Source organism: Hippocampus bargibanti, linkage group LG07 (genome assembly GCF_051943395.1).
Source record: "Hippocampus bargibanti isolate YZ-2025 linkage group LG07, ASM5194339v1, whole genome shotgun sequence".
Lineage (NCBI taxonomy): Eukaryota > Metazoa > Chordata > Actinopteri > Syngnathiformes > Syngnathidae > Hippocampus > Hippocampus bargibanti.
Window position 1 is genome coordinate 236663 of NC_142740.1, and position 23187 is coordinate 259849.

The 23187-nt window shown below is 44.8% G+C and overlaps 3 protein-coding genes across 7 annotated transcripts in view; 1 reads left to right on the forward strand and 2 right to left on the reverse strand.

Annotated features, from left to right (window-relative positions):
- LOC148895008 (phosphatidylinositol 4,5-bisphosphate 3-kinase catalytic subunit alpha isoform-like) overlaps positions 1-23187 on the reverse strand; it is a 27739-nt gene continuing 4552 nt past the window's right edge. The window contains exons 2-26 of one of the 2 annotated variants that reach the window (XM_089001516.1): positions 15743-15811; positions 14413-14492; positions 14147-14315; positions 13853-13979; positions 13223-13432; positions 12966-13060; positions 12707-12862; positions 11768-12013; positions 10548-10633; positions 9560-9665; positions 7317-7469; positions 7030-7164; positions 6608-6732; positions 6401-6482; positions 5602-5766; positions 4813-4916; positions 4569-4740; positions 4376-4482; positions 4189-4310; positions 4023-4101; positions 3741-3911; positions 3061-3178; positions 2756-2907; positions 1892-2054; positions 1-1805 (exon numbers count right to left, since the gene is read on the reverse strand). In XM_089001516.1, coding sequence (XP_088857642.1) covers positions 1698-1805; positions 1892-2054; positions 2756-2907; positions 3061-3178; positions 3741-3911; positions 4023-4101; positions 4189-4310; positions 4376-4482; positions 4569-4740; positions 4813-4916; positions 5602-5766; positions 6401-6482; positions 6608-6732; positions 7030-7164; positions 7317-7469; positions 9560-9665; positions 10548-10633; positions 11768-12013; positions 12707-12862; positions 12966-13060; positions 13223-13432; positions 13853-13979; positions 14147-14315; positions 14413-14468 — 3207 coding nt within the window. In that variant the 5' untranslated portion in view covers positions 14469-14492; positions 15743-15811 and the 3' untranslated portion in view covers positions 1-1697. Of the gene's footprint in view, positions 1806-1891; positions 2055-2755; positions 2908-3060; positions 3179-3740; positions 3912-4022; positions 4311-4375; positions 4483-4568; positions 4741-4812; positions 4917-5601; positions 5767-6400; positions 6483-6607; positions 6733-7029; positions 7165-7316; positions 7470-9559; positions 9666-10547; positions 10634-11767; positions 12014-12706; positions 12863-12965; positions 13061-13222; positions 13433-13852; positions 13980-14146; positions 14316-14412; positions 14493-15742; positions 15812-23187 lie in introns of both variants that reach the window. The other variant, XM_089001515.1, reaches the window with a different exon arrangement.
- LOC148895009 (E3 ubiquitin-protein ligase RNF14-like) overlaps positions 14421-23187 on the reverse strand; it is a 16319-nt gene continuing 7552 nt past the window's right edge. The window contains exons 8-9 of one of the 3 annotated variants that reach the window (XR_016115624.1): positions 15743-15811; positions 14421-14492 (exon numbers count right to left, since the gene is read on the reverse strand). The gene's annotated coding sequence lies outside the window, so the exon portion shown is untranslated. Of the gene's footprint in view, positions 14493-15742; positions 15812-18897; positions 19259-22189; positions 22331-23187 lie in introns of those variants that run through there. The other 2 variants (XM_089001520.1, XM_089001521.1) reach the window with 2 other exon arrangements.
- Positions 18051-23187, forward strand: part of zmat3 (zinc finger, matrin-type 3) — an 8674-nt gene continuing 3537 nt past the window's right edge. The window contains exons 1-4 of one of the 2 annotated variants that reach the window (XM_089001518.1): positions 18051-18270; positions 21364-21741; positions 21862-22055; positions 22130-22270. In XM_089001518.1, the coding sequence (XP_088857644.1) occupies positions 18147-18270; positions 21364-21741; positions 21862-22055; positions 22130-22270 (837 nt within the window). In that variant the 5' untranslated portion in view covers positions 18051-18146. Of the gene's footprint in view, positions 18271-21363; positions 22056-22129; positions 22271-23187 lie in introns of both variants that reach the window. The other variant, XM_089001517.1, reaches the window with a different exon arrangement.

Consider the following 23187-nt stretch of genomic DNA (forward strand, 5'->3'; position numbering starts at 1 on the left):
CAAAGGTAGTGCGGTTTAATGTTTAACAAATCTTCACCAAACACTCAAATGGTCAGTCGGTCAATCGAGGTGCACATTTTTACCCTGTGACCAGTCAGCCAAACGCAAAGATCAAAACAAAATAATAATAATCATAAAGATCATTTAAAAAGTAGTGAGGAAATGAAGTTGTCAAGTATTCGGAATGAAGCAAACTTAAGGCATTCATTTTGAAATATGCGCGTTGACACGCGTTATACAATATGAAGACAAAATAATCATCATAAATAAATCAAATACATTGGCCCAATGTACATTCATAGCATCGGCTAAGCTTTTGTCTTGTCCAAATGGACGACACGTGCAATAAATAACATTAACTCATCCGCTGCCAGACCATGTGCAAAAAAAAGGTGTCCACTCCAGTGCCAGAGTTTTTGTCATCGTCACTCCAATTCCAGGACCCACACAATCTTGACTTTTAGGACGACATCAACATTTAACGTCGCGCAAGTAACCTCAGACTCTCTTCTGCCATCAGAAAAAAAAAAGAGTTCATTCCTAAGTGATATGGCTCTGCAGTTATCCGAGTTTGAAATGGGGGCAGCTGTACAAAATACAATGCAATACATACATATTGGTTCATATAGCGCTTTAACAACAGATGAAGCTGGAATAAAGCGCTAGCATGAAAAGAAGAGAAATGCTGCCCCCTTGTGAAGAAAAAAAAAAACATTGCCAGAGGCCATGCCCAGCGCTTTATCGGCACACAAGCGTGGAAAAAAACCAAAACCCGAATAAATTCGGGAATGGCGGTGAATGAGTTAAAAAAAATGAAGAGCACATCATCGCCACATCGCTGAGTTTGGGTCATTTCAAGAACAAAAAGAAAAATGTTGACAACCGAGAGGCAACGCCAACTCAAAAGGCGGAAAAGCTGCTCGAGCTACACATTCAAAAGGCTCAACGCTTACATTCACAAGAGGCAGAAATCAATACCAAAAAAAAAAAAATCAACAATCCAAATACGAAAACTAGTTCTTCAGTTCACGTTAGGGTGTTGCGCAATCGCATTGGATTAGTGGTCTTTGCGCGCGCGTGTGTGTGTGTGTGTGTGTGTGTGTGTGTGTGTGTGTGTGTGTGTGTCTGAGACGGGCAAGGGGCAGGGAGTGTAGAGGTGCAACGGAGATTGGGTTTTTCCAGTGAAATGGGGAGAAAAAAACTAAATCCCAAAGTGGATTTTCAAGGAAGCGTGACTGCCAATAATGGCAACAACAAAAAAGAAAAATGAAATAAAATTAAAAATAAATAAATAAATCCAATAAAGTGGTCGTTTTTGGGCATTTGGCTTTTCCAGTGATACGTGAACAAAAAAAAAAAATTCCCAAAGTGGATCTTCCAGGAAGCATGGCTGCTTATAAATAAATAAATAAAAGAAATTATTAATAAAATAAAAGTGTTGTCGGGTTTTCCAGTGAAATGTTAAAAACAAAATCCCAAGGTGCATCTTCAATGAAGCGTGACTGCCAAAAATGGCAACAAAATAAATCAATAAAAAGAAAAATATATTCTCTTATATTGTAATAAGTCCAATAATGAACATCCATCCTCCATCCGTGATCTGAGCCCCTTATCCTCAGCAAGGTCACGGGAATGCTGGGAAAAACCTCAAGAAAACAACAGGAAAAAACCTGGTTTTCACGTGCGTGCGTCTTAGTTTAGTTGAGCGCATGCTGTCGAATGGTGTGGAAAATCCAGTCCATCTTGGTGGTCCAACCGCCATGGTGAGCGTCGTTCATCTGTTTCATAAAATAATCCAAGGCCTCCTGCAAAAACAAACAAACGAAAAATCCACACGCTTGTCAGCAATCCAAACGTTTGTTTTGTTTTCTCTTCTCTTGTCCTTCCCGACCTGTTCCGTTTTTTCCAAGGCCAAAGTCTTGCGAATGTAAGCGATGTCGTCAAAGGACTGCAACTCGGGCATGCCGCAGCCCAACATCATGGAGAACAAGTTGATGAATAAGTTGGCGTGCCGTCGGATGGCCAGGTAGGCTTTGTAACACATTTCCTGGAACCTGAGCGACGCCAAACAAGTGGGCAACGCACTTCAAAAACCACACATCCCGCACGACAAGGCTCTTCAAGACGTTACGCTTTCTTCTCGGGGCTTGCTGTGAATTTGGGGAAGCCATTACAATGACAACGGTTCATTCCCCCCACACAACAAATGAAGGAAGAACTACTGCAGTTTTCAACTTTGAAGTCGGAAATGACTATTATTGTGGATTAAATGGGACCCTTTTGGATGTTAGCAAGAATCACGGCGCCGGACATGCTTCATTTGCTTTTTGCGGGCCCAATAAAATCATATGGCGGGCCAGATTTGGCCCCGGGCCTTAAATTTAACACCTGTGATGTTAAGGATTAGCCAGATAGCGGAATAGAAAGAGAACTAGCTAGCTCGATCTCCAGCTAGTTTACAAGCTAACTGCCTTGATCAGTACCTAGCTCGTTAGATGAGCATGGAATTCCACGAGTCGGATTAGCTTTAGCGGGCCGAATAAAATGATGCGGCAGACCAGATTGGGCCTTGACTTTGACACCTGTGCTGTATTAGAACTGCGAAAATGGGTCAGAGCTGACGGCGCCCGCTATTTTGCCACGGAAGCTTCCAACAGACAACAAACTAAGATTGTCAAGTTGACAAAAACAGCAAGGCGGCTAAGAATGAGCTGCTCGGTATATTTAAATGACAAGAAGAAAAGTGGCTGTGCACCTCTCAAACTCTTTGGTCTTGGAGCACTCTTGGGAACCTTTACTGATGACGATGAGGAAGTCTTGTGTCAACACAAAAGGCACTCGTTCTCTCTTGTAGCCAAACTTCTTTTTCTTATGATCCAGGAAGTGTCCAAAGTCGATATGAAATAACTGAGACACACCAATCAATCAATCAATCAATGAATAAATAAATAAAGAGTCAAGGTCGAGTGTGACGCACGGCCGGGGTGGGTGTCCCCTGATGTTGTCAACACGATGCTAACTTTAGCGTGTTCCCACCAAAGCTGGCGTTCAAGGGCTTACCTGTCCATCATCTTTGAGCATAATGTTGCTGTTGTGCCGGTCGCCGATGCCAAGAATAAAGGTGGCGACGCAGTAGCCAGCGCAGGAGCGTGTGAAAAGATCCACAGCCAGGTCGTACCTGCCAACCAAAAGAAGATCGGGACAAAAAGAGGATGACAAATCAAAAGTCAATTCAACTCATTTGCGCTATTTATTTTCGGCAATTAAAGTGTCACGTGGACGCCATTACAGAAATTTGTTTCGGGGTTTTTTTTCCTCGCGGGGTGCCGATAAAGCACCGTTCAGACGTCCGGCAATGTTTTTTTTTCCTTTTCCGCAAGGGGGCAGCATTTGCCTTTTGTCCATGTTAGCGCTAACATAAAGTGCTATTTAAATCAATATGTATTGTATTTTGTACATCCGTCCCCATTTCAAGCTCAGATAACTCCAGAGCCATATCACTTAGGAATGAACTCTTTTTTTCCGGGTGAAAGAAGAAAGTCAAAGGGTTCTAACGCTGCATTGATTGTTTATTCTGTCCTAAAAGTCAAGGTTGTGTGGGTCCTGCGATTGGAGTGATAATGACAAAAACCCTGGCGCTGGAGTGGACACATTTTTTGCACATGGTCTGGCAGTGAATGAGTTCATTGGCCTTTTTTTACATCCGAGGATGAAGAGAGCTTAGTAAATAGCGGACTTACGTGTCGCCCTTGTTCTTGTCTCGCAGCCACTGATGCAGCGCGTTGGAATTGAACTGCAAAGCTCCTTTTAATCCCCCTTTACACTGAATCTGCATGATGGTGTGCGAGCTGCGGACCACCTCGATGAGACCCACGCAGTCGCCTAATGACAGGCAGCCGTAGGGCAGCATGCTGGGGTAGGGGGGGACACACAAGGCTATAAATACGATCAAGTAAAGCTCAGAATTTCATTTTTCTAGAACACTAGCAGCAAATATGTTTTTCTGACTGAATTTTCCCTACCGGAGGTCAAGTCCCTGATTGTGCCAAATGTTCTCCATGATTTTGATAATCTGCAAAGTCAGCATATCCTGGCGCAGGTCTAGAGCGTGAAAAGACAAGGGAGGGACAAGTCCAAAGGAAAAAAAAGAGGACAAGCGCGACCAGACCGGTGCGCCATGTTTGTTACCGTCTCCGTTTTTGAAGATGATTTCGTTGTTGCGAAAGAGGAAGTCGGCCATGATGTCGGGATTTTCCCAGTTGAGCCACAAGGGCCTCTTGGCCGACGACATGATCCGGCATTCCTCCAGCCTGCGCGGGAACCACCTGGCCGTGATTCCGACGGCGTGCGACGTTCCGGGCGCTCCGACGCTCACCTCAGGTTGCCGAGTTGGTGGGCGGGGTTTAGAGGAGAGGTGAAATTCTGCAGGGCGTCCATGTAGTCGGGTCTTTTCATTTGCTCCACCAGGAAGCGCATCTGAACCTTGAAGCGCACGCACGCAAGAAGGCAAGAACAGGGAGCATAAAGACACGCGCTGGACCTTCAACAAGCGTGGCTTCAAGGAGCACCTTCTGCGTCTCATCCTTTTTCTCCTGTTTGAGGATATGCGTGAGATTGATGAGCTTCTCCGTGGCTTCCACCTGCCTGCCGAGGTGTTTGAGGTACACGCCGCACGCCCGGCAGTAAGCCTCCAGGAGCAGACCGAATCGTCGGCTCACCGTTTTGTTGTGCATCTCGGCTCTGGGGCGACAGAAAGCAAAGCGAAACCCAGGAAACATTTGCAGGAACGTTTGCAAATGGGAAGGAACTCACTTGAGGTGCCAAAAGAAAAAATGGCCGATCTTTTGATTGGTCAGGGCCTTTTTCAGGAGAAAGCGGGCCAGGGGGTTGTCCAGGTACTGCTCGTATTTTATCACCTGGCGCAAGAGGAGACGCGCGAATGGATCATTATTCACCAGGATTTTCAATTCTTTTGCTTTCGAGGGGATGTGCCTATCATTTCTAGTTTTCAGTTTTGCAGCCAAACCTGAAACCGCATTTTCTCACCGTTCTATACAATCAAACGCAATTAAGAAAAATGATCATTCCATCAGTTGTATTATTTACATTATGTGTATTGTTTTATTATCTATATATTTGTATTATAGTTTTAATCATTTTAATTGTTTTTATTATTTTTGCCATTTGTATTATTTATATATGTTTTAATCATTTTTACTCTCGTTATGAATTCTTTTTATTCATTTGAATTTATGTATGATTCCATGTATTCTATTTTATTTTGAGGTGGCAAAAAGAGGTACCCCCGGCAGATCCCCCGTAAATGGACAGTGCTTTGACTCAAGTATGGAAAAAACTAATATTTATGACTTCAAATTTTTAACTGGGATTTTTTTTTCTTCCTCAAACAATCCCAATCAGCCGAAAGAAAAGAAAAAAACGGCCCCAATTTCCAGTCCTGTCAGTCCAATGGGACGACCGACCTCCCTTGAAGAAAAAAACATCTGAGAATTGCTTTCCATAGCCCAGTCCACACCCTGCGATGGACACCCCCCCCATCCCCCCCCCAAAAAAAAAAAGAAGAAGAAGAAGACGACTTACCTGTACAAGCTGGATGAGGTACTGAGACAGTTTGTCATCGCTCAGGTATTTCTCAAGGCAGCGGACGGCAAAGTGTCGGATCATGGGGTCCGGGTAGTTACAGTCCAACAATTCCATGGCTTGCTCCGGACGGATGGACGGCCATTCCTTCAACAGGCAGTACATCTGACACGCGAGAAATGTGATGGAAAATTTAGGTCGAGAAGGTCTTCAAATCAAACGCATCCACTCCAGTGCCAGGGTTTTTGTCATCGTCACTCCAATTGCAGGACCCACAGAATTTTGACTTTTAGGACAACATTCAATTCAGCGTTTAAAACCTTAGACTCTCTTCTTTCATCAGAAAAAAAGAGTTAATTCCTAAGTGATGCTGGGTCTGGAGTTATCTGAGCTTGAAATGAGGGCGGCTGTACAAAATACAATGCAATACATACATATTGCTTAATATAGCGCTTTAACAACAGCTGAAGCGCTAACATGTAAAAAAGGGGAAATGCTGCCCCCTTGCGGAAGGGGAAAAACATTGCCAGAGGCCATGCCCAGCGCTTTATCGGCACCCAAACAAGAAAAACCAAAACCCGAACAAATGCGGGAATGTCATCATGTTTTCAATTGGGGAATCAAATGGGGGATGACAGTGAACAAGTTAAGTCAGAGAACTTTGTATTTTCTGTTCTTTGGTGTCTTAATCGATTCATCTTTTCAAATTTGCATTTGTCAGTGGATACTGAAAAAAAAAGCGCCTCCCCCCCCTCCCTGAAAGATGAGCAAGATGCATTGGGAATAAGAGTCAGGATACCTGTGCCACTTCATCTCTGGAGTTCCATTTGACGGCAAGAAGGATCTTGGGAAGGATCTCGGGGAAATTCATGCAATAGTGCCTGAAGGGGGGAGGGGGGCAGCAGGGGGCAAATTCAATGGAACTCCAAAGAAAATGCCATTTCCCGACACTAAATGACCAAAGGGGCCATTTTGGGACAGGTGATGTAGGCGGGGGTGGGCTTACCGATGTCTCCACAGGAAGTCTTTCTCCTGTTCGGTGATTTCTGAGAGGGGGTCTCTGTTACTGAGCTGTCTCAGCTGGTCCACGTCACCCTCGGTCAGGGCGTGATCTCTCGCCACTCGCTTGCTCTGAAACACATCAATCAATCAATCAATCAATCAATCAATCAATCACAAATCAACCCTGTATTTTCCACCCCGAAAAGACATTAATTGTGGGAGCCAGTTGCCAGAGTAGGAGTGGTATGCTCCCTCTTACGAGTACCAGTTAAGAGGCGGGTGCCAGTATTGTGGACCAACTGGAGATGCTTGATGGAGGATCGGGGGACTCAAAAGTTAATTTTTCGCATTAGCCACGTGAGCGCGAAATGTGCTTCCACTCGTATTTCGTCACGACGACGACATATTTGAATTTGTAGTCCGTACCTGTCCCGAGAGGTTGTAGTTGAAGCCAAGTTCTCTGGAGACGGTCCAGTTGAAGTGATCCTCCACAGCGTTCATGTCGGGATATTTGACCGGACCGCTGAAGTGGTCAAATTCCAACTCCAGACACGGAGTTTCCTGCACAACAAGGAAGGCCGCAGCGCAGCGAGTATCCGCGAAGAGAGCTCTTCAAAATGACTTTGATCAGGCGACTAGAGGAGATCCCACGTGGAATTCGCCAATCAATTTATTCAGTCGTCTATTCTGTCCGCACGCTATCAGACGTTTACCTTATTGGGGTTGGAGCCGGTGACTCCGATGGGATTGAGAAGATCTTCAAGGCCGTGAGGAACAGGCCAAAGGTTGAGGGCCATCTTGTTGTCCACCAGAGTGTGTGTGTAGTCAAACATGTTGACGTTGCCCCACGCGAGTGGACAGTGCTCCTACAACAAAAGATTCGGGAAAGAGGAAGGTCCCAATGACTTTTGTCCAGGATGGACCGCAAAAATCCAAATTTGGACCGTTAATCCTGAAGGAGATACAGTCAAACCTGGGTTTCAGACCATCGTCCGTTTCAGAAACCTGGTCGAAAACCAAAATATTTATTATAATAATAATAATAATTTCCCATTATAATCTATGTAATCAATGTCTGCTTTGTTTAACTCATGATTGAACAAGACAAACACTGGATGGATGTTGGTCACATTGAGACGCGACACACACAGGAAGTGACATATAAGGAAGCGGAGGGGAGTCCAATGGTGCATTCAGTTTGATCCACAAACGATTTTCGGTTGTAAACAGAGGCAAAAAAAAAAAAAAGACATTTTTGGTCAAAACCCGAATTGGTCGAGAACCGAGACCTTCGAAATCAGAGGTTTAACTGTAAAAACTTTACTCAGCAATACGAACGCGTCGGTCACAATGAGACGCGACACCAGGAAGTGACGTATCAGGAAGTTGCGTGGTGCATAAAAGGTGCGCTCAGTTTGGTCAAGATCCCATCTTTGGTTTTAAATCGGGGCATAAAAAACTGACATTTTGGTCGAAAATTGATCCATGGGTCCATCATCGAGACGTTTGAAAACCGAAGTTTGACTGTAAAAACTTTATTCAACAATACGAATGCGTCAGTCACAAACACAAACCCAATTTTGCTTGTGAACTGAGGCATAAAAAAAATGACATTTTTGGTTGAAACCCCGAGTCATTTGAAAACCGAGCTTTGACTGTAAAGCCACTCCAGTTTCAAACCAACGGGGCTTGAAAATCACTGGCGACCCATCCCGTATTATTGACTCCAGTCAGGGAGGGGCATTTGTAGCCCAACATTGTTTTCCAGAACATGGAAAAAAATACAAATACGTAACAAGTAGGAGGGGAGGGGCACTGCATTACACATTGGCCACCAATCTAATTGTATCCCGAGAAGCGTTTGTCTTTCACTGTGGCAGCGCATGAAAGAACATCCGCCAACCTCACCTCGGCCGTGCGCGACCTAGCGAGAGAGAGAGAGCGAGAGAGCATGACAACCTCTGAGTGTTGAGGCAAAATGGAAAGGATCCCCCCCGCCGATGACGTTTTCTGCCAACCTTGATGAGAAATTAAGTAGAACCGGAGACGCTCCGTCGGCTCGCGTTCACCTTCGCTAAGCGACAACATTCAAACGGAGGTCGTGATACGACGACCGAATGTTACCACAGTGCAAATAAGCTCCCAAATACCCTCGCTACAGTGACACCTCGGCTTATGAACTTAATTGGTTCCCACAAAGTGTGTGGAAGGCCAATAGTTTGTCTGTCAAACATTAATGTCCCATAAGAAACCATTAAAAGGAGAATAATCCGTTCCGAGGTCCCCTTAAACATCATTTTCTCCTGAATAAGCCTGAAAACTACACAAAATATAGAATAAATGTGCTATTGTATTGTAATGAAAGAAATAAACTGTACAGTATAGTAAAGTCATTTTATTGACCTTTGCGATGGTCGTTGATGTAGTTGCCTCTTGATATCTGAGTGAAGTTGCCGTGCTTTTTCGGCAATAGTACCCTCACTCACACTGTCCCCACGCTGGATGCTTTTTGTTAATCCAAATCAACACAAGTTTGTCAACCTCTTCTATTGCCTGAGACCGTTGCTTAGACAACACAGAAACGCCCTTAGCCACACGTAGCAATGGTCGACTTAGCATACTGCTACTGGGACGCCAAGTCACACCTGGTTGGTGTTTTTCAATTATCTTCTGCTCGACGTAGTTTTCTTTTGTGTCCTCTTCAGTTTAACACCAGCCTGTGGTGGGGTTTTTTTTTCAGTCGCAAAAGTACTCCACTCGATAGAAAACCACGTCTGCACTCAAACGGGATGACCACCGTGGCGCTGCGTGGTTTGGTTCATCCGCCAAAAATTAGTTTGTATGCCAAGATGATATTCTCGCGAATTTAATGTACGTACGTAAGGCGAAAGGTTCGTTAGCTGAAGCGTTCATGGCAGCCATTTTGAAATTGCCCCCATCTGGCTTTGTCTTGTACCTCTTTTGCTCCTTTTCTGCCTTTGACCGAGCAAATGGAAAGGCAAAGTCTGGCAGCTCGCGGGACATCTGGGATGTACATGTCGTACGTCAGCCACTCGTTCCACCTGCAAGTAATGAGAGGACATTTTCATCGACAAAGAGGGCTGACTTCAAGATGGCGGCGCAAGAGGAGCTGCCTTTAACGGCAGCTCCTCTATTTGTTTTTCTACTTCTTCTTTTCCCTTTTCTCTTACTTTCATCACTTTGCCGCCGTGAAATGTGTTCTTTTGTCGATTGTCACCATTTTAGAAAATGTAAAAATTCAGAAAAATCACCATTTTTTAAACAATTGATTCGGTCAATTAGTCATCGAATATTTCGCTGTTCCTAATCGAGGCTCTAGATGGCAGCACTGAACACATGCAGCTAACAGCGCTACTGACCAATGGATTCATTATACATGTGAGAAATATGTTCTTGATTTTATGACGGAGGCTGCGGGCCCAATGAAAATTGACCAAGGGACACATTTATAATAATACATTTACTTTCAAAACTCTCAAAGTCACAGGATAAGTTTTTTTCTGTGGGTGAGCAGCGGCAGCCACACACGCCAGTGTTCACTCAACCCGGAAGTAACTCAAATAGATAGCTAGCTAGTGACTAGATAGCTAATAGCTTGCGAATAGATAGCTAATAGCTAGCGAATAGATAGCTAATATCTAGCAAATAGATAGCTAATAGCCAGCGAATAGATAGCCAGTAGCCAGTGAATAGATGGCTAATATCTAGCGAATAGATAGCTAATTTGGCCCCCTGGCCGCACTTTGAACACGTTTGAACTACAAACTCCTGTGCTCCTGTGTGGCAAAAAGAAACAACAATGAGAGTAAAGCTCACATAATGATTCAAAGCTCAGAATCCTGCGGCTTTTATTTCTGAGAGGTGAAACTTTTAGTCCCCCAGCAAATGAGGACGATCAAGTAAGCGCGTGCAAAAAATGTTACCTGGGCTGCGAACAGGGCACTCTTTGCGTATTCACATTGTCGCACATCTGTTCTCCACCATGGTAAATACCCGTTCTCACATAAATCTAAAACAAAAACAAAAAGACACCGGCATTGTGAGAGTTGAATAATAATAGTGGAGCAATTTTATTTTCAAAGAGTGCAATGCTGATAGCACCAAAATAAAGTCAAGTCAAAGTCAGCTTTATTGTCAAATATGCTAATATGCATGACATACAGCACAGATGAAATTAATGTACAGTGATACCTTGGCTTTCGAACTAAATTGCGTCCCAGAAAGTATGTTTAAGGCAAAAGGTGTGCATTCCAAACATTAATTCCCCATAGCAAACCATTAAAATGAGAATAATCCGTTGGCAGGTCCCCATAAAACATCGTTTTCTACTCATCAAACCTTAAAACTACACATAATATACCTTATTGTGTGTATATTAAATGTGCTATGGTATTGTAATTAAAGAAATAAACTGTACTAGATAATAAAGTGGTTTTATTGACCTTTGTGATGTGAATGGATAGCTTTTTGCATCAAGTGTCTCAAGGAGTTGTCCATCTTAGAAGTTGTGATCTTGCAACAGATGCAGGCAGACACACTAGAAACTTCATTCATAGCCGCTTCCCTTGCCTGCTTGTCCTTTTCTCTTCAAATTGTACAGATGGCTTTTGCGGGTTATTTGTGGAGACTGATTGATGGGCTATTTTAACCTTGCAGTCTACACTCTGCCTTTGAACTATCAATAAAGTTGAAACGAGTCCAAATGTCACTGTGTTTTTTATCCATTTTCTCACCATTTCACTTTTGTTTTTTTGTTTCAAGCTCTGTCGTCTTCCTTTCGTGTGTGTTTGTGCTCTGTTTGTTTCCCAAAAATTAGTTTGTATGCCAAGATTATATTCTTGCGAATTTATCGTTCGTAAGGTGAAAAGTTCGTTAGCTAAAGCGTTCGTAAGCCGAGGTATCACTGTACAGTCAACTCTGCGTTTTCGGCCATAATTCCTTCCAGAAACCCGATTTGGGCGCAAACGGAAATATTTCTCATTATCATCAATGTACACCTTATATGAGAAAAATGTTTGAAAATCCAACATTCATTGGGGGTGCGCCTTATAATAAGGAAATGTATTATATTATTTTATAAGGCGCAACCCCGATATACAAATACGGCCAGGGAATTTGTCCCGTGCCATATGTCTCTTTCCACCTTGTCGATGTCTCTGATGTTGACGTTGACATAAGTGGCGCAGAGGATGCGTATTTGCAAGGTTCCGTTGATGGTCCAGAGCGACTTGGCGGCCGCCTCGCCGTTCACGTACGACGAAGCCGTGGAGATGCGACGCGAGTATGAAGGCATGACGAAATGATCCGTCGGCAACTGGCCGTACAGGCTGTCCTTGGCCATCAGCATCAGGTTGGGCATCCGGCTCAGCATGATGCAACTGCGGATGTACTGGTGGGAGACGGACGGACGGACGGACACAAAAAGAAAAGAAAAGAGAAGAAAAAAAGGCTCGGACGGCCTTCTCGGCTATCCTATTTTCCACATTAAAAGAAAAGAATGCCATTTTCACGACATGCCTTCAAATACATGACAAAATGGGCCATTCATTCAAGGTTTTTAGGATGGAAAATACGGTCATCTCTCAGAAGAGTTCCAACAAGTCAACATTTGAGTGACAGGTTTGGAAGTTCCAAAAAATTCCTTGATAGATTGAGGCGCCTTGTGGATAGTCATTATGGTGATATTATCATGCGGTGCACCCAATGTATGAAGGAAAAAAAAAAACGGTGTGCCTCATTATCCAATGCGTCTTTTATTATGGACAATACGGTAATCTATCAGAAGACTTCCAAGAAGTCAACATTTGATTGACAGGATTTAGCCGGATGATGGATGGATAAAATAAATAAATAAGTGGATGAGTGAACAAATAAATGACTGACAGACAGACAGACAGACAGATAGGTGCACGGAAAAGCCTTCCATTTTCTTAAGAGCTCATGACACGCCTTAAAATGTGATGCTCCTTGTGGAACGTCATGACAGAAATATAATGCGCTGCGCCCAACGTATGAAAAAACAATTAATGAATCTCTGTGATCAAACGGAGCGGTTGACGCCAACTCTGCTGACGCGACTGACCTTATATTGGCTGAGTGGGTATTTTTCCAGCAGGTATTCGTCACAGCCACATACTTTGAGGATGTATTTGCCCCGATATTCCTGAACGCACATTTGGAGTTGCTCGGGGGAGAGCAGCATGCTGCGCGTTTTCTTGCGAATGGCCTCCGCGATCACCTGAAATGGAAAATGAAGAAATCAATCAAATGAGATTCAATGACAGTCAAGGTTATATTGTCGTTGTATTCAATGAAAAATGACGACCTTCTCCTTCACTGACCTGTTCGGGGACGCAGTCGTGGTTGATCTTCAATGTGTACTTTTGTTTGTCGTTATTTGGGGAGACAATCAGCCAAATGACAACAATAATTTGACCTCAAACAGACAAAGAGAAAATGGGGTCAACGTTGAGGTGAGGAAATGAGCGACGAAGCAACTTTTCTTTCTTTTTTTTTTTTTTTTTTTTTTGGGCGGCTGTGGTATTGCAGTCATTTCCTTTTCCCCAAATGGAGTTTGGGGAAATGCGAGTCGGCCTACCTTTGTCCAATTTGTTGTAAATGTGCTTGGGGAGTTGTTGCGTGGATTCCACGTTGGGCGGATAGACGTAAAGCGCTCGGCTGTGGGCTCCGCTGGCATCTCTCAGCTCCACAGAGTCTTTGCACACGTTCAAAATGTTTCTCCGGAAATCCTGGACTTCGGGGTCCTTCACCAGGTCAAACTCACACACTGGCATACCGATGGCAAAACCTCACACAATAAATACATCAAATACAGTCAATGTTCAGCAATAATAATAACAACAACACTACCAATAATAATAATACTAATAAAATACAATAAAATTAAATTTTGCAAATTCTGCTCAACGACTATTATTATTTATTTATTATTAGTTTCTTATTATTTTGCTAAGATATAACCTGAGCCTCTACTGTCCCTTATACATTAAATAAATACTCCTGCCAGAATAAATTAAATAAATACATAAAATAAATGACTACAATAAATGTTAATAATAAAAAATCAAATCAAATAAAATGACATTAAATTTTGCAGATTCAGCTCGACGACTATTTTTTATTTATTTATTAATATTATGTTGCTAATAGATAAAGTGCTCATTTCTCCCGTTCCTCTTTTTAGTCAGAAGGCGCTGGAGGAACTGACCGATTTCTCTGTTGAGGATCTTTTCTTCTCTGTTGCCAACGGGTTCAATGACCTTGAGGAAAGGCTGAAACAAGCGGAGGTCGCACAGCCTTCGCGTCTCATCAAAGAACTCCTCGCGCTCGGCTTCCTGCAGACAGGAACACAAAATCCATTCTTCTTGTTTTAGCTTGGAGGCCTCACACTCATCCTGGACGTTCTGCCACGTAATGCGGACTAAAACGGCAGTCGCAGCTTTGCCATTGGGACTCACTTTTACGCTCATTTGGGCCTTTTTTTCCCAGTAAAATGGCTTACCTGAGTCACACTGACAAAGATATAAGACGTCTCCTCCTGCAAGAGGTGATGAAGGGGATACTTTCGGGCTTCTTTAAAGAGCTCACGTTTGATGGTCATCAGAGCGGCCTCACGGAGGCACTCCAAGCTGAGAATCATTCCATTGGGCAGCAAGCAATCCACCAAGATCCTGCCGATACCGACTTCAGTTATTTTCAAGCGCTTGTGGGAGGGGGGGGCGTAAAATTATGAGTCAATGAAAAAAAATGGAATTTGGGATCTGCTACCTAGGAGGCATCAGGTGGAGCCCCCATAGTTCCCCCGAGGACGGCCTGGGAGGCATTTTCGTCTCTGTCACACACGATAGCTTCAACCACAAGGAAAGCAGGACGTCAATAAAGGCGACATGAAATGCTAAGCACAAAAATAGGTACAATGACACCCAAACGACGCCCTCGCACAAGTTGTGTCCATCATTTGTAAAATCACTTCAAATGAATTCTACTGAGCACATTTGACAAAGATTCCACCGCATACAGCTACATTTGACCTTTTAAGACTCGCGCTGAACATTCAGGAAGTCTTGTTTTTGAGTTGGTGACGAGTCCGTACGTGACGTCACGGTAGGTTTTGTCACTGACCGAGAAAGCAACACACAATGCATTTTGGGTACTTTGTTTAGTCTGAAAACACCCTGTTGATGGCAAAATTAGAAGGAAAACACATCAATAACGCCATGATCGCGAATTGTTGTGTGTTGCACCAAGACAACTATCTCATATTCGCTGACACGAGTTCCCGCAGACATCGGTCCATTTCCAACGGAGCTTGGGCGCCATTTTGTGCATTTTCTGGGCGCTACATTGGAGTCCAGACGGCTCGAATTGATACGGAAGGACTTCTTTCATCGGTTGCAAACATTTATGCTTTCCTCTTCAGAACTATTTGAATCATATTCATAAGTGGATGAGTAACAAGAAAGCATCTTCTCCCAATCTGAACTCATTGTTTTGATTCTAGATATAAACACGAAAATCCTTTTTCTACTTCTTTCTTTCCTTTCATAACTTTGCTGCTGTGAAATGTCAATTTCTCCACTGTGAGACGAATAAAGGTACATCCAATCCAATTGTTTATACATTCAATTAGTATAAAAAATGTCTTGTTTTTTCACATTTTTATTTGGAGTTTTGCTTTTTTGAATATTGCTGCGCCGATGACCATTTTGTGTTTGTGAGCCTTTTACTAAGCATCTTCCTCTTGATTGAGTTCATAGAGTTGCTTGTTAGCCACAAGGGGACATAAACCAGTCTTCTTGTGCCGGCCCCAAGCCCGGATAAATACAGAGGCTTGTGTCAGGAAGGGCATCTGACGTCAAAGCTTGGCCAAAACAAACATGCCAATCAAACCTCTCGAGATGGAGGACACTGATTTGCTGTTGCGACCTCTTGAAGGGAAAAGCCCAAAGGAAAAGAAGATTTTGTTTCACCTTCCGGACGATTGTGAGAATTGTGGTGAAAATCGAGTCTCCCGACCAAATCGCGAGACTTAACAGGTATGGAAAAACAGGAGATTTAAAAAAAAAAAGTCTCATTCATATGAAAACGAGAGACATACCTCACAGAGCAGAAGGTGACGAGCTCGTTCCACCTTCCATCTTTTTTGGAATCCAACCTCACGCTTTCACTTTGGAGGTAGGCAGAGGCACACAAGAGAGAAGAACACAAACAGCGTGTGATCAATGGTGAGGGTGACGTTCGCAAGGAGGCTACTAATGAGCGAGCTCAATCGACAATGCCAGCACAGCGAGTTGAGCGAACGTGGACACAATCAGGCTCATTTGCTGACGAGGACGCGCCAAATACACGCGTTAAGGACGCCGCTTATGAGCCACGTTTTACGAGGACGGTGTGTGTGTGTGTGTGTGTGTGTGTGTTAGCTAGCTTCGGGGTTCTTTTCGCCTTGTCTGTTGTCACTCGCCCGACTAAAAAGGTGCTACACGACTCACATTTGTACACCCCCCCCATCCCCATGGGTGGCGTCGACACGCCGAACAGGCTTGACGACGATGGTTGTGGTCTCGGCACGGCCAACGAGTCCACCGTCCACACCTCGGAGCTCGCTGCGGCCGCTTGACGCTTGACGCTTGATCACCAAAGAGAGAAACGCAAGCCGCTCTGGGGGTCCCTTTAAAAAAAATCACTCAACTAGCCCGAAGAGGACCATTAAATCCGCGATGGGGACGGTTTTCTTCGCCGTGTCGCAATTTGGGAATTGTTATGACGAATCGAACGATAGATACAACGACAGTGTTGAGGGAGCCGGGATGGGAGTGAGGTGCTCTGGTCAAGATGTGCGGCCGGCTCGGGGGTGAGGCAAGGCGGGGAGGCGAGGCGAGGCGAGGGGGTACCCTCCCTTACGTCCCTGACACTCAAAATTACATCCGCAACTTTGATCATCATAATCATGATACATTTCATTTACAAGCGCCTTTCAAAACTCTCAAGGACACGTCACAGTTACAGGATATATTTTTTTCTGCGGGTGAGCAGCGGCAGCCAAACGCAACAGCGTTCACTCAACCCGGAAGTAACATAAAATGATCATCATTACACAACAACAACAATAATAATAATTGGATGTATGTTCACGTGGTTATACTTTAGGTCAATGGCGGACTGTCAAGGCCTGCAAAGCCTTCTCTGCTGGCCTAAAAATATCAGAATCGTTTTGGTTTAATGCCAGTATTTCTTTCTTCACAAGTTATTTCCTGGCGAACTGTACCATCGAGGACAGTACATGAGGTTTTTTTTCCAGCGACAGCTGCGGATTGATTCAGAAGTAGCACTACTGAAGGCCTATGAGTGACATGCACGGCCTGCCACTGCTTTAGGTGTTCCCAACGAGCGCTGCGTATGACAAGGGTGGACAGTAATTGTAATTGTTTTGACACACGGCTTGAAATCTAAATTGAACTTGAATAATAATAAGCAGCCGTGTAGACCTTTGGCGTTTTAGTCGTCTATAATTGTTGACAAGAAATGAGGAAAGCCTTCCGGGTCACCTTCAACAAAATCTCGATTGGTTTGGTCGGAACTCGCTTTTTAAATTAGTGTCGTCTTGGAGCAGTTTAAATGGGAGAACGCTACGAAATTGCATCGGACATTCATGAAGACGTTATTTTCTCATTGACACCAATAAAAGTATTTATTTTTCCCTATCTTGGAGAAAGACTTTCTTTCAGGGGCGTGTGGAAAACTGGAAGAGCAAATTGGATTCTAATTTAAAACAGATTCTTATCTTACAGACAGTGTATTGTCAGTGTTCAAACACCTGACATGGTTCGGCGTCTACTTCCGCCTTCGTCAGAGTTGTCGCGTATTTGAACACCGACAATACACTGTAAGATAAGAATCTGTTTTAAATTGGATATCAAGTAGACAGGATGAACTTAATACAACTATAAATTGGATTCTATTCAATTGAACGCCGTCGTTCAGGTGCACCGAATTTGCCTTCCAGGCGAGGACAAAGAGCGGCCAAGTCCAATAGACCTTCGGTTGAACGTCAACGATATCGATTTTAAATTCCCTTTTCGTCGAGAGTATCGTAGATAAAGAAGTCGCACCTTTAAAAAATCTGTATTCGCATGATCGACCTATTATCAATATTACCGATGCCCATGCAAATCAATCGCGGTGCTTTCGGACGTGGACTGTACCATTCAGAACGGGTGGGTGGGAGTTCCTTAAAGATCGACAGCACCGCTTTCTTCTATTACTCGATTTTGTCACCGAATATGGTCGTTAAAATAAATTAAAATTTGATTTAAAAGTGACCATCACTTGCTCGGTTACTAAGAGCGTTCATTTCTCTTTTTTTGAAGTGTTAGCAGTATTTGCCCCCCCCCCTTGCTGGAAACACCGCACTCTCGTCACACTGACCAGGCCAGTTGGCCACTTTTGGGATCCAAGTTGGTCAAGGAAGGGATGCGTCTGCGTCTGCGTCTGCGTCTGCCGCGATGGCGCTACAACTGAGGAACGGCGATGCGGCGTTTTATCCAAGCGCACAATACTGCAGGAATTACACGTCGCCCGCTGTCGGCTACACCGGCGGCGGCAGCCATTATTTGTCCCGTTTGCCAGGTAAGGAGATGGAGGCTTGCCGTGCAGGACCATCTTGACTCTTCTTGCGTGTCATCGACGTTTCTCGTGCGTCGCGGTGCGGCCACAATTAAAGGAGGCATAACAAGCAGATTGTTCAGAGAGAAAGACGGACGTTTTCTGCCTGCTCAATATCAAAGAAAGGGATTTTCTGTTTGGAGAATCCCACGTGACTTTCATCTCTGTAATTGTAACGTAAACGCAGTATTTGACTTGTCGGCAGATCAAGTACCAAGATGAGTCCACGCCGTTGGTTTGATTGTGCACATACGGTGGACAGTACATGAAGATGGTGACGTATGTGGACCCCCCCCCCCCCACGCACCCCCTGCAGTGGCTGCTAACGTTGCCCTTTGTCAGCATGACGCTGCAGCAAAGTCATGCAGGACGCAATCTCATCCTTAACATCAACGAAGAACCGCCGCTGACGACGACGCTGGTCGATAGTTGCTCGCATATCGCAGCAATTCCCTCTGAGGGTGTTGTCCAGCAAAAGGGATCATATCAGCTACGCGAATGAGCTTCATGGAGTTGCTTTATCCATTTAAAAATGCATTTGTGGCAATGCTCAACCGCATCCTGTAAATATTCAGATTTGTTCAGATTAATACAATTTAAAGTACATCGACACAAAAGACCAAAACCAACACAAGAATGTGTTCATTTTCTGGACTATTTGCCTTCATTTGTGTCAAAGTTAAGATGAGATAAGACCTATTCCTATTTGAAGCTTCCATAGCAGAAGTAAATGTTAGTTATCTGGCCAAACACTGAATTTTTGAGGCGGACATGTTCTGGATGCTGTCGGAGAATAGAAAACAAAACATGATGAGCTCTGCCGTGTCAAAATAGGAGCTTTGATTGTTTAGGTTGTGAACACGGACGGATTCAGTCGTGGCTGCAGTCTGTGCTTTTCTTGTTGCTCACTGAAGCAGACGGAAGAAGTGGATGAGGCATGTGCTTCTCATTGCTCCATAATTGATGTGATACGACGGACGGGGAAAAAAAAGAAAAAACTTGAGAAAAAAAGGACACTTGGCCTATTTAAAAGATACTCTTAGTAGTTGATCCCGTGAGATGTTCATGCTCCGAGAAAGAAAGAGGTTGCGGTGTCTTGATTTTTATTGAAGTAGCATCATTTGGACTTTGATGACAGCTGCATACTGTGTAGTACCGCAACATTGACACCGAAACGATACGACAGCAATAATCTTCAAAATCCCCCCACCCAAAAAAAAAAGTGGGCTTAACTCATTCACCGCCAAACGATGTGCAAAAATGTGTCCACTCCAGTGCCAGGGTTTTTGTCACTGTCACTCGAATTCCAGGACCCGCAGAATATTGAGTTTTAGGACCACATAAACATTGAATACAACGTTAGAAACCTTACACTCTCTTCTTTCATCAAGAAAAAAATGAGTTAATTCCTAAATTATATGGGTCTGAAGTTATCTGGGCTTGAAATGGGGGCGGCTGTACAAAATACAATACAAAATCTCTTCTTTCATCAGGAAAAAAAGAGTTAATTCCTAAATTATATGGGTCTGGGGTTATCCAAGTTTGAAATGGGGGCAGCTGTACAAAATACAATACATGAGAGAACTCCAGACTTAAGGTTTCTTACACTGTATTGAATGTTTCTGTAGTCCTAAAACTCAATATTCTGTGGGTCCTGCAATTTGAGTGAAAATGACAAAAAAAAAAAAACCCTGGCACTGCAATGGACACCTATTTGCGCATCGTCTGGCAGTGAAGGAGTTAATTGGTCTTGTCATTGCAGGCAGGTTGTATTTCACTTTGGTGACAGCTGAAGATAAACTGGGTGTGATGACATGAGTGACATGAAGACTGGTCTGATGATGTTTTTTATTTGAGAAAGTGACAAAGTAGGATGTGTCCAAAATCAGTGCACGGATGAGCTCAACATATTCAAACCACAAACGTGATAACATTCAGCCGAGAAGCGTATCAGGACTGCGGTCATGTCCAGCCGGCATAGTTTTTTCCTGAGGTCAAGCGTGCCAGGTGACTGTCTGGAGAAGCGGCACCCCTCTTCCCCCAATTGGAAAGCCAAACATCCGTGCGTGTTATTTTAGGTCCATGAAATGCTGGCCATCAGGCAAGCCAAAAGATTCCAGATGAAAGCTCTGACACAGCTGCCGGATGATGATGTACATCAACACAATCCGTCACCCAAGTAGTGCAAAGGTTCCAAACACCATTAATGTAGTGGGTCAATCCTCCATGAAGCATGACTCGAGAGTCGATCTTAGTTTTGCCGTTTGGTGCTTTCGACTGTCTTACATTTTAACTTGAAGGTTTTATTGCCAAATATCTGATATTTAGAAAAGGTTTCTTCAGCTGTCATCTGTACTTCTTTGAAGGTGTCTGACGTTTTGTTCCTCATCCAAAGAGGTTCGTCAGTGAACTAAAGTTGTGCTGGTAACCCTGCCCTTACAGCCCTCACGGACAGAGGTGGCTGTGCCAGGCCTCTGCTCTGATAAGTCCTTGCGCCCATCCCCTGCTCTGATAGGTCAGAGACTGCTCCCTCAACCTTCGAACAGGGACCTATCAGAGCAGGGGATGTTCGCAGAGACCTATCAGAGCAGAGGTCTGGCACAGCCACCTCTGTCCATGAGGGATATAAGGCCAGGGTTACCAGCACAACTTTAGTTGAAGTACAGATGACGGCTGAAGAAAGCTTTTCCTGGATGGACCGCTCCTGTACGACTGAGAACCGACACAGATATAGAGTATCTGATATTTGTAGGGAAAAAAACCGCAAAACATTTGCCATGAAATGTTGCTGTCAAACTGGACCGGTGGTTCTTCAACTGGGTTTGACGGAACCCGTAGGGTGAGTCGGTCTCAGGGGTTCGGTGGATCCTCCGCCGCAGAGGTTCACCGCTCAGTCCAGTCTGCAGTTAGTGGGCGCAGTCATTGAAAGAAGGGTTTCGGTGAATGAGCAGATGAAACCGGTGGGGGTTCCGTGCCGCCAACAAGATTAAGATCCACTGAATTCTGGACAGAAGCCGTTCAAAGTAAAATTGATGTAGCGGATCTTCATCTCCTCAGGTCCGGAGACCATGCTGAAGCCTGCTCTGCGTCTCTTCAGCCATGCGCAGCAGCCTTTTCAACACATGGCCTCCCTGCGCCAACCACCGATGGTGCCTACCCAACCTCTCGGCCCCCCGCCCGTCATCCCTACTGCGGCGATCGGACCGCCAAATGTGGTCAGCGCCCAGACTCTGGCGCCCCCTGCTATCGCTCACACCTTGAGACCTCCTCCCATTTCATCAGTCCATCGTTTAGGTCCGCCGCCAATGGTTCCAGCTCAACCTCCGGGGCCTCCATCTTTGACTTTGGGAGCGCCGTCCCTGGACCCCGCGCAAGCAACGGTGCCTCCCTTAGACCTCACGCAACCGCTGGGGCCTCCGGCTATGAACCACGGACGTACGTCGGTCCCCCCCGTGCCTACTGGAGTCAACGGATTCCCCTTGCCTCCCACCCCGTCGCCCTCCCCGCTACTCCAGAGTCCAGAAGTCTCACAGCTTCCCCTCATCTCATCCCCAGTGTCGGCTGTTTTAGCCGGTCCTGTTCCAGGTCGGGCAGTCCCAACCGACGAGCAGCCCAAGGAAGAGGCTTCTCCTCTGGGTCGGGAAGACCAGGAGGACACGCAGGCTCTGGAAGAACTTTGCAAACCTTTGTACTGTAAACTCTGCAATGTTACCGTCAACTCAGCTCAGCAGGCGCAGGCACACTACCAGGTGAGCAGGTGCAGGCGCGCATACGCCTGCGTTTACGTTTCACCGACGACAAGCCTTTCTCACACTGTCTCCAGGGGAAGAACCACAGTAAAAAGTTGCGGAATTTTCGAGCTGGGAGTCAGCAGCCACCGGCCGTCAGGATCCCCGAAATCCTCGAGGCAGCCGGGCAGACAAACGTCCTCTCAGGATCCAGCGACACTGACATGACGAGGCAGGTAAGGCACCAGGCGACTGAGTGACTCACGGGGACGACGCCTACTGCTGATGTAGACCATCTGCCAACAGCAGTCACATTTCACAGCGACAACAAAAACGCCGGAGGGGCGTGAGCAGAGTCAAGCCAGACGCAGTCATGAAGTTCAGGTTGCTCCCAATGATTTATATAGCGCTTTAACAACAGCTGAAGCTGTAACAAAGCGCTAACATGAACAAAAGGCAAATGCTAACCCCTCGCGGAAGCGAAAAACATTGCCAGAGGTCTGTCCAGCGCTTTATCAGCACCCAAATGAGGGGAAAAAAAACCAGGACAAATTCGGGAATGGCGGATTTTCAATTCCCGAATCAATTTGGGAATGGCAGGGAATGAGTTAAGTAACCAAAAATGATATTTTATCCAAATACTAATATGTTCCATAGCTGCCTTGTTGACATTTATTTGCATGTGTTGGTGTAGTCAATTGTGCAAATACGCCCCATTCCTACAAATAGCGTATTTTCTGGTGTATAAGGTGCACCGAAGTATACGGCGCACCCTCAATAAGTGGTGTATTTTTAAACGTTTTCCATGTATAAGGCGTACCTGCCTATATGGGACACCTTCAATGAATTCAAAAGTTTTTCAAATATAGCATAAACATCTAAAAGTTTTCCATATAAAGGTAACATCCGACTTCAGACTGAGTTCCGTTCCGCCCGAACGGTCGTAAGTCGAAATCCATTCAAAATGTTGAATAGAGACTGGGAGGCTAAATGACTGGCAAACTCCGCCCTCTGGTGTCATCACACGGTTGATTGCTGTGCGAGAGTGACATGCTGGCTGGCTGGCCGGCCAAAATTGTCGTACGCATTGCCTGCCTGCTAGCCCGTTGCGGTGCCAGGCGTAGAATTAAAATTTTTAAAAATAGGGTCTGGA